General features: G+C 47.2%; 1 protein-coding gene across 5 annotated transcripts in view; it reads left to right on the top strand.

Moving 5' to 3' along the window:
• The window catches only part of PTPRA (protein tyrosine phosphatase receptor type A), a 206152-nt gene extending 192724 nt beyond the window's left edge, over positions 1-13428 (top strand). For 4 of the 5 annotated variants that reach the window (XM_074992242.1, XM_074992238.1, XM_074992239.1 and 1 more), the window contains 5 exons: positions 3628-3762; positions 4274-4399; positions 4996-5147; positions 6779-6914; positions 7134-13428. In XM_074992242.1, coding sequence (XP_074848343.1) covers positions 3628-3762; positions 4274-4399; positions 4996-5147; positions 6779-6914; positions 7134-7208 — 624 coding nt within the window. In that variant the 3' untranslated portion in view covers positions 7209-13428. The remainder of the gene's footprint in view (positions 1-3627; positions 3763-4273; positions 4400-4995; positions 5148-6778; positions 6915-7133) is intronic. The other variant, XM_074992240.1, reaches the window with a different exon arrangement.
• The last annotated feature ends 1679 nt before the right edge of the window (positions 13429-15107 follow it).

Below are 15107 nucleotides of genomic sequence, written 5' to 3'. Positions count from 1 at the left end.
TAATACGCTGATATCATAGACCGTGACAAAAGCAGATCAAGGCTGTTATCGTCAAACTAGAATAAATGAGGCGGAAAGGTTAAGTGATCTACTCACTCAGGGCTTGATTGCACAGCCCTTGCTGACCAGTAATCCTGTTGACATCAGTGGAAAGCCTCATTAGTATTCATCTCCATGCAGTCCACCCAAGCACACGGTACAGGGCGTAGGTCTTCTGGCACCCATCCTGCCTCCACCCCTGACAAGTGACAGTTCTCCCAAAGGCAAGTCACTTTTTCGTATTACTGTCCTGGGCTGGATTTGAACCAGTGACGAGAGGAGAAAGGCACTGTATTACATTCACAGCACCCTGCTAGTTATCCCCACGTTATAATTTTCTAATGAGTATCACCCATAATGGGTAGGTCCTGTTATGCTGACCTATCATTACAGTCTGTTTCAAATGGAACTCAGTGTACACAGCCCGCCCAGTATCCCAGCACTGTTTGTTAATTATGCTTTCCAACCTAGATTCCCTCAATGCAAGGTAGGCAGCTTTTACTGCAAATTCAATTTCCTGCCTCTACCGAACTTTGAACTCGCTCCAAATGAATAAACATCTTTGTGTCCTCCCTGCAAAGTCTTATGCAAAAAAAAAAACCAGAAACTTGGTCTAAAGGGGGAATGTGTTTTGGTGGTGGTATCCTGTTCTGGAAACTAAATTACAATGTAGATCTGATTTTGCTCCTCTCTTGTTAAAAATCCATAGTAAAAACTACATCAGATTTAAATCTGGTAGGTTAGATCTGGGACCAGGGTAACAACTTCTACAGCATTTGAAATGAATGGGATTCCTTATGATATCCTACAAGCAGGTGCTCTCCAGGGTCCAAAGAGGCTTCTACTGTTTTGTTGCAGTGTTTTTTGCAACTGTAGCTAAAAGAAAATGTGCAAAGAAGAGGGAAAGAACAGTTGAGTTTATTGGGCAGCTCTGGCTGTGAGCTACTTCACAGGACCAATATTTAGCTGACTGAAGTTTAATTTCCAAAGGCATCAGCTTTTTAATTTGGACCGTCACTGTGGATTGTTGGCTCTGATTAGCCCAAGGGCAGCTTCTCACAGGCTTGCTGGAGACATGAGCTGTCATTTAGAGAAGCAGTAAGATGTGGTCCTGATGTAACTGTGTTGCTTTAGACAGTGAGTTAATTTGATGCTATCTCCTTGGGTGGGCACTTTGAATAGGACCTCAGGGTCCACATAGGTAGCAGGTAGCTGTTTAACTACATCAGTTTCTGATGCAGTGTATTTAAATCAGAACCATTTTCTTGGGTAGACAAAACATAAGTTTCTAGCCCTTTACCATTCAGCAACAGAGCTCCGATTTGGTGACGTCCCATCACTGGGAAGGCTTTTCACTGTGATAGACGCACTTCTACCAAAAGCCCTTGACAAGTTTCCAGAGGACTGGCAGACCTACGAATGCTCCTATGGCCTTCGGGTGTCTCCTGTTAGGACCCCGAGGCTTGTGGGCTTCTCTTTCATGCAGACCTGGGTAGGTCCACAGAAAGTGAGAGGATGGCTATTTGATTCCTCCAAGTGTCCCCTTGCTGTCCATTCCATACCCGTCTGTAGACTTCCTAGGGTCTGAAGGAGCCAGGCTCTCTTCCTGCTACTGTTGGGACTGAGTCAGGGCCATGGACACTGTCCACCACTCCTGTTGACTGCTGCATGCCTCAGTCTTCCCCACCTGCAAAATGAGTAACACATGCTGCACAGTGAGGCTGGGGGGCTCAGTGAGGGTTTGTAAGACGGTTTGAGATCCAGGGGTGGAAGGTGCATGAGAAGTAGGACCATTGATTGGTGTGGTAAGCTGGCAGCACAATGTCTGGCTCTTTGTTCCATGGGTTACAGCTCTCATGTCTTCAAGAACCAGACGAGCAATGCAGGCCACTTTCAATGCATGGCAAGGATCCAGAGGTAGACCCAATAGCACATTTGAGCTCCTATATGGCTCTTTATATTCTCTAAAATGTGTAAGATTGTCTGTTTTCCTTTGTGTTGTCTGGAGCTGCCTGTGTGGAGGAGAGTGATTGGATGCCTAAACCCAATGCAATGCCTGTGTGAAGCATTGCCGAGAAGTGGGATTGGGAAGGCTTCATGCATTGGAATTACAGCTACTTGGGGGTCAGAATTAATGCTAAGAGACAAGGCTCCCCAGGAAGGGAGAATGTTTTGTTTTTCCTGTCTCTGTAATGACTTGTACTGTGAGTCCTCACTATGGAGCATGACTGAGGCATAACAGCTGATAGAGCAGAGATGATGGATGACAGGCAGAGTTGTTTTTCTTACACTTGGATAGTGCGATTAAAGGGCAGCCTGCAGATACATCCAGAGTATAGGCACCAGAAGAGGAAAGCAGTTATTTAGCTGATACACTGGGGATAAGGTGGAGTGATGGGACTGCGTGATGATCGGGGAGATGAGAATGTGAGGTGGTATCCTGTGGAACAATCTCCCTGTGGGGGAAAACCCCATCACCTGAGACATTTTAAAGCAGATTTGCGCCCCCGGTCTGACCCTGCATGGGCGGATGTGTGTAAAGGGCCATGTGTCATGTGCTACACAGTAAAGACCCTACAAGTTGTTCAAGCATCCAACTTCTGAATGAAAAGGAAACTGAACCAGAAGAGCAGAGCCGTTGAGGACAGCTGCCCTAGCCCCCACGCTTTTTGGAGTCCCTCAGTGGCTCCATATGACAGGACTCACAGGATTACCTGAGGTGGGGGGCCTGGCACGGCAGGAGCAGTCAGTCACCCCCACCCCACATTCACCACAGTGGCGGAAGCCAAAGCCTAGCAGCCCTCTCCGAGCCCCCTGTGCAGGAATTCTCCAAAGCAGCAGGAAGAAGCATGCCCTAGCCTCAGGGCACTCTGCTTCCCGCCACCACGGAGAAAAGGGGTGCAGCAGGCTGAGAGGGTGGCATGACAGAATGGAATGGAACGGAACAAGGTAGAGCAGGCTGTTGGGCTGCTCTGACTCCCACTGCCAGGGTGGGGGGTGTGACTGACCCCCTGCTGTTGCCATGCAAGACCCCCTGTAATCATCAGGGCCACATTGCTTGGGGAAGGGATGGAGTGGGGGCAGATCTGTGGCAGCAGCATTACCCCAGGCCCTGCATCCCCCTTCAGATTGCCCTGCATAGAAGTTAGAGTTGAGAGAGGTTGTAGCACTGATCCCTTTCCTTGCATGTGCAGAAGAGAGCTAAGTTCACAAGCCTTAGGCAACCAAGAACAGAGTTTCACAGATGCCACCAGGAAGGGATTTCAGGTCCGGAAACCACACCAAACACATTAGTTTCACGTGAGCTGTGCTTCGGAGCCTATGATCCACCATCTCCTGTGAGTTCCCACCCACTTCCCCAGACTGGTGCCCACTGTCTCGAGCATCTCACATTTCTTTTCTGTATGTTCCTACATCATCTGATATAATCTCTGTGGATGAACTTTTCAGCATGGCTATGAGGGAGTTCGTTGCAGCACTGTTCTGTGTCAGGCAGAACAGCTGCTGCTGCAGATGTTGGCAGCACTGGGGTGATTTCCATTCTGCATGTAGTTCTGACACCCCGACAACCATGGCTTGAAATTGCAGGGTTATCGCCAGAAGGACTCATACATCGCCAGCCAGGGCCCTCTCCAGCACACAATAGAGGATTTCTGGAGGATGATCTGGGAATGGAAATCCTGCTCCATAGTTATGTTAACAGAGCTGGAAGAGAGAGGCCAGGTAAGTGCCTGGGATTAACTAACCCTGCAGCTGCTAGGAAGGCCACATCATTATGAATCCATTACTAGTGGGAAAAGCAAGGCAATAACTTACAGCCCCTTGACAGTTTTGTTGCTTGTTCCCACAATATTCTCTCCCCCCACCCCCCAACACACACACACGAGAGAGAGAGCTTCTCTGTAGAACTTCTGTGGCACAGCCTGACTTCCAGTTTTATCCCCCAAAGAATCCACATTTTTATAGATAAAGTATAAATTGGTCCCATCTCCTCATGTCCAAAGGGCCTTAAGAGATTCCACTTGCAAAACACCTCTTGAGCAAATGGCCACTCATTAGTTACTGTCCATTCTCTGAAGAGCAAGATCCCAGTTCCCTTCCAAAGCAGCGGCTCCCACATCTGGGCTAGCAAGGCCTCCTCCTAACAGACCCCTCAAGTCGGGATGCAGAGCAAGGAACTGGGGATTTCATGCTGCCACATGGAGGTTTCTCACTTCACCTCTTGCATTCTCAGGAGAAATGTGCCCAGTATTGGCCTTCTGATGGCACTGTGTCCTATGGAGACATCACCATGGAGCTGAAAAAAGAGGAGGAATGTGAGAGCTACACAGTGCGGGACCTGCTAGTCACAAACACCAGGGTAAGAGTCTCTCTCCGTCACCCATGGAAGGCAGCTCTGGGAATTTGCTGTCATTAACCCCGAATTCTGTTTGCAGGTGTCCTGCTTCCCCTGGCCTGTGTCACCCTCTCCTGAATGCTGATTTCCCCTGTCCTCTCCTCATCTTCCATACCCTTCCACAACTGCCCCAGAATGACACGTCCACTGCCAGTTCTCTTCCCCCCTCTTCCCCTTCCTGCACCCCATCTCCTTCCTTGTTATTAACAACCCCACCTGACCCTCTGCTGCTGGTAGGTTCCCTTCCCCCGCCCACAGAAACTCAGTTATGCACACCCAGCCCTCCACCTCCTTGCCTCCATCCAGCCCTTGTCTTGCCTCTTCTGGTTCCCTCATGGCGCACCCACATCCTCCCTATTTCCAGTTCCCAACTCTGTCCCCTAGGGCACTCATCACCAACCAACTCCCTTTCAGACTGCTACTGGACCTACTAGTTATCTACTCCCACAGCCCTTCTGATCAGTCTCTTTAACCTTGCTTCCCAAGTCTTTGTTTCCAGCTATGCACCTGCACTTGCGTCAATCCAGGGGAGTGAAATTCTCTCTCTTTTCTCCTGCAAGGAAAACAAGAGCCGGCAGATTCGACAGTTCCATTTCCATGGCTGGCCAGAAGTTGGAATCCCTAGTGATGGCAAAGGAATGATCAACATCATTGCAGCTGTACAGAAACAGCAGCAGCAGTCTGGGAACCATCCCATCACTGTGCACTGCAGGTACAGCCCAGTCCGGGCAAGGCAGCATATTTCAGGAAAGATGCAGAGAAATTTGAAAAAGCCCCAAGAAGAGTAACAAATGGTTAAAGGCCTGGAAAACATGACCTATGAGGGAAGATGGAAAGAATTAGATTTGTTCAATCTGGAAAGTAGACCTAGGAGGGGATGTAACAGCATTCAAGTACCTAAAAGGGTGTTGCAAGGAGGAGGGAGAAAAATTACTGTTCTTAACCCATGAGAACAGAGCACGGAGCAAAGGGCTTAAATGGCAGCAAGGGAAGTTTAGCTAGACATTAGAAGAAGACTTCCTAACCCCTAGCATGGTTCAGCACAGGATTAAATTGCCTAGGGAGGCTGTGGTATCTCCATCACTGGAGACTTTAAGAACAGGTTAGACAAGTAGCTGACAGGGCTAGTCTAGATGGTGCCTGGTCCTGCTCCGAGTGCAGGAGACTGGATCTGATGACCTCTCAAGGTTCCTTCCAGTTCTGTGATTTTTATAAGGGACTGAACACAGCCCGTGAAAGGGGCTGATCTGGAAATTGACAGTCACAATCCACTTACGGGGGGCAGCACTGACAGCTGTGGTGCAATCTTCCCCCACACTGCCCTCATCAGTGTGCCTCAACATACAGCTGGACGGGCCTGGGAGTATTTCTGGTTCCAGGCCCCATGCAGTCCTTGGCTTCACTTTTTCCTACCTGAGGAACAGTTGAGTTTGTGGGGTTTTGATGAATTTGGGAACTGGTTTGACACAACTCAGCCCATGTCACATGATGTCCAAGCCTCCTTCACCATCGACTAGCTGTCTGGCCTCCTGGTTCTGGCCAGACATGGGTAGAGCCCTGCGCAGATACAAAAACATGGATCCCCATCTGCCAGGCTCAACTTGTCATTCAATCCATTATACAGACTTTACTTGCACCCACGCCACAATCCATTTGGATGGAGCACAAATGAGCAAGGAGGAGACATGGTCATACAGAAAAGAAGCAGGCAGCACCAAAGCAGGGAGTGGCGATAAGGGGCAGTACAGGGGCAGAGTGAGGGTCTTGAGAAGGGGTGAGAAATGGGGAAGGAGCAGCATCAGCCCCACTCCTACAGAGCTGGGCCTCCCCTGCCCTCCTTGGAGCAGGGCAGTGCACTGCTTTGCTGGGAGCCCTGAACATGCTGGTGGGCAGCATTTGTCCCTGAGCAGGACCTGGGGCTGGAGTTTCCAGGGGTTAGTGCTTACTGGGATAGGTGCAGGGCGTGGAGGTGGGAGGGGCAGGCAAGGCCAGCACTCAGCCCTGCCTACTGGGAGATTTAGGAGCTTGCTGCACCCTTTTCCTGCCAGAAATACAGGGGCCTGCCCTGGTGGGCAGGCGTGGAAGAGAGCCCTGCCCGGGTATCTGCTCCCGTCTGAGGGTATGAAGCGCATATCTGCAGACGTGCAGGGCTCTAGGCGCGGGCTGCTACCCAAAAAAAGGAGAGAATAATGGATAGGTAGATGGGCTGCTTTGCACAAAGAAGACTGTCCAAGATGTTCGTGTTTCCTCCCATTGCTGGGTTGGAGCATCTGTGCAGCTAAATGAATGTGCTTTGTACTGGTGGTCACTTTTTCTGTGTTCTCCTGTTTATTTCTTTGCCAGTGCTGGGGCAGGAAGAACAGGAACTTTCTGTGCACTGAGCACTGTCCTGGAGAGAGTTAAAGCTGAGGGGATTCTGGACGTCTTTCAGACAGTGAAGAGTTTAAGATTACAGAGGCCGCATATGGTGCAGACACTGGTAGGCATGACTTAAAATATCTTCACTACCCAGCTCCCTTCCTGCCTTAACAGACCTCAGTTGAGATGTGCCTGCAGACCTCCCTTCCTCTCAACTGAGTACTTTGGGTGGGAATGTCCCATGTGAAATAATCCATGCATGACCTCTTCAGCACACTGGCCATAAGTGCAGAGTACCTTTCCCCATCTAACACTGCTTTTCCTCTCCCAAACCCCTCAGGAACAGTACGAATTCTGCTACAAGGTGGTGCAGGAATACATCGACGCCTTCTCCGACTATGCCAACTTCAAGTGACAAAAGAAACAAATGACAGAAGAGTTGCCTTCTTTAATATTTTGTAATATTCTGTTTGTTAATATACCCCCCAAAATATGTGTATATATCTTAACTGTTTTAGAGATTGGTACCATAGGCTTCATATTAGCTGGAGATTTTATATGTAGCAAAAGTGTTAGCGCAGATACTGTTGGCTCCTTTTTTTTCCAATGTTTTATTGGGGAATTAAATAGCATGATGTTTGGATTAATATTGTCAATCCATCTCTCTTCTAGAGAGGTGATATAGGCTGTTACTTTGTTTTTCCTTGAGGGAGTTAAAGCCCTTTTAAAATAATAGTATTCTGGATCTCATCTAAAAGCACAAGCTTTCCGAACCACAAGGAAATGGTTTCACATTTTCCTGCTGTTCTGCTCTTAAAAAAAAGAGAGAGAGGAAAAAAAAGCTTATTCTGTATATATCCTAATTTTTGTATAAAAAGAGAAAAAGCAAGTTTCTTTCTCTGGGGCTATATAGTAATGGAAGTGGTAGTGGACTAGTAAGAAGCAGCAATGGCTGGGATTTCAACCAGAAAAAAAGGATTTTTGCTCCCTAAAGGAAACTTCCGTGTATGTGTGTCAGATTTCAGAGTGGTCTTATCTGCTGCTCAGTCATAGCCTTGCTTGGCAGGCAGCACAGTAGGTCATTTAGACATCTAGCTGAACTTCAGGTGCAGTCAGGTACGTGAATGGCCATACCTGCTCCTACAATTAACGAAGGCCATTGTCTGAAATCCTGGGGCTCAGTCTGTGTTCATCAGTGAACAGTAGCTGCTTTCTTGTTGCTAGCGTTACGAATCATTCCACCTTCTACCCCACCCCCGAAAGCAAAGCCAAATGTTTCACTCTAACCTTGTATATTCTGGGAGTTTCAGTCTTTGGTGTCCAGCATGTGGTGTAACTTCTCCAGCACAAATGTTTCATGTAGACAGGCAAAGCCTGTGTAAGTCACTGTTTGTACCTTGCTTGAAACTGGGGTAAGCTACATTGTGCAAATCATGGTTTCTTGCAGCTTTGCCTGTCTATGTTGGGAGTGGGTCCTGGCAGAGCTTCCCCAGTGGCTGCAGCTGGGGCAGATCCCAGCATAGACAGATCCCCAGTGTTTACTTCATGCTTGTCTCACAACTGCCAAGGGTGCTTGTTGGCCTATGTCAATCCTGGGTCACCTGACCCTGTTTCATTTATTTTGGGAGGCCGGTGTGCAATGTGCTTGCTGGCTTTCAAAATATCAGAGCCTCCCTGGCTCAGAACCATGTTTAATTTTAGTCAGTTTCTGTGGTCCGGAGGATGGAGGGAAAGAGTGTGCAGAAGCTTCCTCCTGTCAGTAGGTCTCTCCTAGGGGGTTGGTGTAGCAAGAGAACATGGCATGAGAACTATTCAAATTCCTCCACCAAGCCATTGTCACTCAGACACTAAGTACCATCGGCTTCCCTCACATCTCTTCCTTCCCTCCCCACCCTATGGGTAGTCCTTCAGCAGCTCAGGGGCTGGACTTCTTTCTCATTCCAGTGTCAATCAGGAATAACCACAGTGAAAGGGCAGGATTCACACGCAAGTCATACTGGTGGGAGTGAGGTCAGGATAAGGCCTGGTGGGGCCTCCTCCCAAAGATAGTATGGGTCCCCAGGCCCACTTCTCTATTTTCGTAGCCAATGAAATTAAAATGGAAGAGGCCATCCTTGCAGCATTCAGGGAGGTAGCACTACCATAAGTCACCTTGTTACCTGTGGAAGATCAGGTACCTTCCCAGCCCTCCTACAGGGGAGGTGTCTGTCTCTCTCTCACCATTTTTCTCTCTCCTGCTCTCCCTTCCATATACTGAATGCCACACCAGTTTGCCTCTGATACCGCCTACAGAAGCCTCGATCTTGTGCTTTGATCCATGCATACAGATCCTATGTCCATGTGGAGTTCTGCACACTGATCTAGGAAAGCATGTAAGCCAGCACACACTCACTCCCCTATGGGGATGCTTTCTTGAATCAGGACCTGTGCATGCCAGGCCTGCCTTCACTATAAGGGCTAAAAGCTCCATTTGGTACCAAGAATGGGAACATGGATACCTGTTCTCTAGGAGCTAATCTGAAACTGAGAAAACGTGTTAGTTTTTTGATGGAAGGGCCATCCCCATCCACAGCCACTGTCCATCATTTGTATAGTTTGCAGTTTTATGCAGACCTTTTCTCTGTGCCTGAAGACTTTTTTTGAATGAATCCAGTTTTTGAGCTTAAAGCTTGAGCTAATGACAGAAGAAGGCAGCTGAACTGCTCTTAAAGAAAGATGCAGTGTAATGTCTGATTTATTTTAATTTACAGTGGAAATTAATTACAACTCGCTTTCAAGGGTCTAAAATACAGGGAGCAAAGTAAACAAATGAGAGCCTACTCTGACTACTCTCTGTAGTCAGATTGATTAGGGATGAGGGCAATGCCAGTTGCCATTTGAATACGTTACTAAACAGGAGCCTTCCCCCATTACAGTTAACCTATAGACCATCTTTCCTATGAATTCAAGTGCCAAGCTGATCCTCTACATCCTCATCCCCAGAATAGAAAGAATCAGTCCAATAGCTGCCCTGCTTGACAGAGACCACCACCATTCACACTTATGTCAAAGGTGCTTTATCTATTCGCTGCTTAATTTAGGGCTGCACAATGAGGTGTTTACTAACAAATTCCAGTGATAGATCCTCAACAGAGGCTATGGTATGGACTCCCTTGGTATTAAAATGTTCATGTACTTGCTGGGGGACCAGTCTAGCTAATCCAGCTGTGTTCCTGGAGAGAGCTCCTTATGCTGTGGCTGCCTGTAGGTGGGTCTGTGCTGATCCTTGTACTACCCTCTTCACCGCAGTATCAGAGCACAGTTCAGTCACTCATTAAGCAGTGTGACTGTCATCTGCCATGTAAGCTTTGTTCCTGTCTCTGTCCTCTCCTGAGTCATTCGCAGTGCCAGTACAGCTCATGGTTTTATGTCACCTGGAATATTGCTTGCAGAAAGGGACCTTGGTTTTCCCCAGTTAAGAGCTGCTTTCCCCCACCTCCCCTCACTAGGTGAGTCACCTTGGAGTTGTAACCAAAGAAATGGAGCCTCATTCAGGAAGGCTGATGCTTGGATTTTTTTTTTAATGGACCAGGTGGCCTCTGCTTCAGGAGATGAAGTCCTGTGATGGAATGTAAACACATACTGTCTGATTTGCCTTGGTAAGCAGAGGAGCCAGCCTTGGTGCTTCCATATCATCAAACTCCTCTCTGCCTGCACCCTGTGGAAGTTCTCCAAATGGCTTGGTGTCATCTTCGCCAAGGAAGGAGACACCCCACCCCCGACAGTCATTGCTGACTCTACAGTGAGTATTACAGCACATTCTACATGCTGGAACCCAACTATCGTCAGCACCTCTGAGGAACAGTCCCTGTCAGTGCAGCTTTTTGGAGCTGTACTATTTGGGGCCTCAGACCCCATGAAGAGGTATTAGCCTTCTAGTAGGTCCTCCAAGATTTGTGGGACTTTGGGGCCGAATCCCTTGCTTCTCTTAACAGAGGACAACTTTCCCTGATGGAAGAACATGAAAGAAATTCCACAAGGGCATTAAGAATATATACTTACAACATTTGCAGAGGACATGTAGACAAAGGATTGCAACAACTTGACAAAAGAAAATTGGTCTGAAATCAACAATCTGAAACTAAATAAGTGCAAAGAACTACACTTAGGAAAGAAAAATATCAAATGTAAAACTACATGGGGAATAACTGGGTAGGTGGAAGTACTGCTGAAGGATGTGCCAGATGTAGTGGATCACAAACTGAAAATAAATGAACAATGTGGTGGGGTTGAAGAAAAGGCTGATATCATGGTGAGGTGTGTTAACAGATGTGTGTAAGAAACAAGAGATAATTGCCTCATTCTACTTGGCACTCGGGGAGCTGCACGGCCATGCTGTGTCCATGTCTGAGCTCCACACTCCAGGAAAAATGTGGGCAAACTGGTAAGAATCCGGAGGAGAACAACAAAAGTAAGTTTAAAAAACCTGACCCAGGAGGAAATATTAGAACCAAACCAAAACTGAGCTGCTTTAGTTGTGAGGAAAGAAGATTGAGGGGGACTTCCAGTAGGGCACAGGCTATGATAGAGGGTAGTGATCAGTTGTTATCCACTTCAGATAGGACAAGATGTAAGGAGTTTAATCTGCAGCAAGGAAGATTTAGGTTGGATATTAGGAAAAAGAAGAGATTGGACAGATATCTACCAGGGACAGTCTAGGTTTACTTGGTCCTACCTTGGCACATGGGGCTGGACTAGATGACATCTTCCAGCAGCATGAGTCTGTCTTCTCTTTTACGTTGGAAGCTCTAGGGGCAGGGCCTGGCATTTAATAAGCTTGTAAACTAGAGTGTTCGGATAATGCACGTTGCATTTTATGATATGGTTTATATCACCATTGGGAACCGAGAGTGGCCATTTGCCTGAAGTGTGTCCAGTTTGCAAGTCAAAATATGACCTTTTTTTTTTTTTTGGTCTTCACCCAACGTACACCCAGTGGGATCTGAGAGTCAAGCTGGATTCTTGTGCCTTCTGTCAGCATCTTACCTCTCACATCCTGCAGTGGAGACTTAGGTGAAGGTGCTTGTGTAGGAGGAACAGAATCCAGCTCGCCTTTTGGTGGCTGTGCTGCCAACAAGAGACAGACCACATATGGTTCTGAAGACTAAAAGGACTCTGCATGGGACCATGTGCTTCCTGCATGGTGCTAAGTGCCCTTCAATGCCAGCTGAAGCTGGCATCGGTTGGGAATTCTCACCAAGTCTCAGGATAAGGTCTCTAGTATATCAATGCCATATTTCACCAATGGGCCTGAGTCTTCATTCACATGAGTCTGATGGTGACCTCACTGGAGTCACTCCTGATTTAAAGTAGCGTAAATAAGAGGGGACCAAGCCTACCAACACTGCCATCTCAGCCACACCTCCTTAGTTTTATTACACTGGGGTCCTGAACATAGCCCTCGTTGTCTCCGTCTCTTCCGCAATGCCTCATAGGCTAGAACTAACAGTAACAAGAAACTTCACGCTAAACCTCTCCCAGCTTGTAAAGCCATTGATTGCAGCAAAGTTTCTCCAAGAAACCAGAGCTTTTGAAAACAGGCCAATGCCTGGGTTAATTTTCTCACAGCTGTTCCTTTCTGTAGCGGTAGTAACGTAGGCTGCCTTTGTTCTGAATTGTACTTTTTACAGGAAGTTTTCAGTTTTTAATCTTGTATTTGTTTTGTTGGAACCTTTTTGAAAATGCTTTTTCTACTGATATCCATTCCCTACCAGAAAGACCCATTATAGTGTGGATTGTGTGTATGTATATTGAACCAATGAAATGCAAGGGCTCCATTGTAAGGGCTGTGATGATTCAAAAACAGTCTAGATCCTCAGTCTTGAAGAGGAAAGAGAAGGGGAAAAAAGCAGATTCCAAGTGGTCAGTCTGCTCATAAGATTAAAACATAGCTGAAAGCAGGGAGGGAACTTACACCAATTCTGTACTGGTTTGGTCCTAATGACTTCAGTGGAGTTATTCTTGATTTGCACCAGAGAAGGAGAGGTCAAAATATGAAACAAAGACTCACCAGTCTGTAGTGCCTCCACAAAGGGACTATGCAATGCTGCTGCACAGAGACGACTTTAAACAGAGGTTGGGGCCTTCCTGCCACTGGCAGATCTCCCAAGACTGAAGGAACATTTGTGTAAGGGAATATAATGTCCCCCCTTATTTCGGCTGCACAGCTGTAGCACTGTAAAACAGGAGAGAAGTGTGTGTACAGACCTGGGACAGGCAAGGCTCTTCCCATGCTGTGTAAAGTTAGACAGTTGGACACCGTTGGCACGACTGAGTAAAGCTCTTTGTCAGAGATCATCCCCTTTTAGTGATGTGGACCAATGTGACCTTGACAGGTGACTTTTTTCATCCCTTTGATGCAGTTTTATTATTTGCCTTTTGCACAATGTGCTCTCTCCAGCCTGTGTGAGTGGAGGTTTGCTTCTGCAGCACCTGGAGATGTGGTGGCTAGTGATTTCACAAGTGTACAGCCTTCTTCATTAATCCCAACATCAGTAACTGCTATTAACTTTGTAAATAAACTTTGACCAAATCCTGAATTTTGGGACATTGGCCAAGCTGTAAGTTATACTCTTAATAAATGTGCTCATTCCAAAAGAAACCAGACATGCCTGTGGATCCATGAGTGTTGTGATGGTGTTTGACTTCCTGAAAGCTATGGGTGGGTGGGTGGATGGGTGGGTGAGTGCGCACACAGTCACAGTTGAGAGCAAGCGAATGCATACACAGGATGGAAGATGTATGAAACCTGCTCAAATGTCTTAGCCCAGCAATTCTCAACCTGAGGTCCTGACCATACATGGGTCATACTCCAGCACCGAGCACTGACTACTCTTCTTTGCCAGTATTACTACATGGAAGAAGAATGCCAGCAAAATAAGGATTCCTCGGCTGTTTCCAGTATGAATGAGGGTTGCAGTAAATGGGCGGCCCTTGAGAAGGCAGGCTGCATCTAGTCTCTGCACAGATATTCAAAAGTTTCAGCATATGAAGTGTACCAGCTGGCTTCCCCTTGGCTGGCTGAGTCAATGAGTCAGCCCTGGGGAATGCTGGCTTATCAGACACAGGACACCAGAGGATTTGATGCCCCTTTTGGATAACTTGGGGGGGTGTAATGTGTCCATTGATGTTTCCTGTACGTTCTGGTCTACCACCTATGTATTATGTTCTCCAGAATGCTACATGCACAGATGGCTAATTAATGGTTATGTCACCATATACAGATCATGATTTCATCTCTGGGTATTTCAGACTTCAAGAGGCACATCCACAAGGGGCATGGTGGTGCACTGACTTTGCATTTATATCCACAGGAGAATGAAGAAGCTAAGCACACCTAACCTCAAGAGAGTCTCCTCTCATTTCTTTGGTCACATTCCTGAGGAGAGTGAATCCACAGTTGCCAATATTCCATAGACAGAAGTACGGAAATGCGGGAGGTTCTCAGCCTCTTCCATCCTAAAACTTTCTCATAAGCTCTCCTCTTCACTGGATCTATTCCACGGTTTCCCACTGTGCTTCAAAGGGGTTTCCTACAGGACTTCACAGCTGGCACCATGTAAAGCAAAGCAACTGTTTACAGGATGCTCTTTGTGCCAACTGTCTCACTGACATTAGGTGATGAATGGAATCATCCTGCTGCCCATTGCTGCCATGAAAAAAATTGCACCATCCGGATAAGAAGTGCACAGCTTGGGATCCTGTTGCAGACCTACAGCTACGTCGTACAATCTGGATTTAATGGGTTTGTACCATAATAGATGCTGGCTTGTTCTGTTACCAGGGCACCATGACGACTAGGTGTATGGACACATTGTCATATCCTTATGTGATCCTGATGTGCTAAGTTGTCCAACTGACTCTAACTACAATTGGTAGGACAAAGCTCAGAAACAGTGTTTCTAAGGTTAAATATCCAGATATTGTTCAAGTGGCTGTCCAAGTGGACTCAACTCTCGGTACATATCTGCGCCAGGCAGGTGAGATCAGATTCTTTTTGACCAGCATGTCTGGTGGAGCCATACCTCTGTTCTAGATGCCCTCCCCCTGCCTCCGTCCTGTTCCAGAGCAGAGAGGTACATCTATACTAGAGAGTTTTGTGTAGACATGGCCAAAGGGAGGAGTAAGCTCAACTGTCCAATCCCATCCTCCATTCCCTCTGCTCCAGGCTCTACTGCCACTGGGTAAGGGAACTGGAGCAAGGTCAACCTGTGCGGCCTTTTAAAGGCTTGGACATGCCACAAAGAGAACACGTAATGAAATGCAGGTCAACAGA

The sequence above is a fragment of the Carettochelys insculpta genome, chromosome 4 (assembly GCF_033958435.1).
Source record: "Carettochelys insculpta isolate YL-2023 chromosome 4, ASM3395843v1, whole genome shotgun sequence".
NCBI lineage: Eukaryota > Metazoa > Chordata > Testudines > Carettochelyidae > Carettochelys > Carettochelys insculpta.
This window is presented reverse-complemented; position numbering and strand designations above follow the sequence as displayed.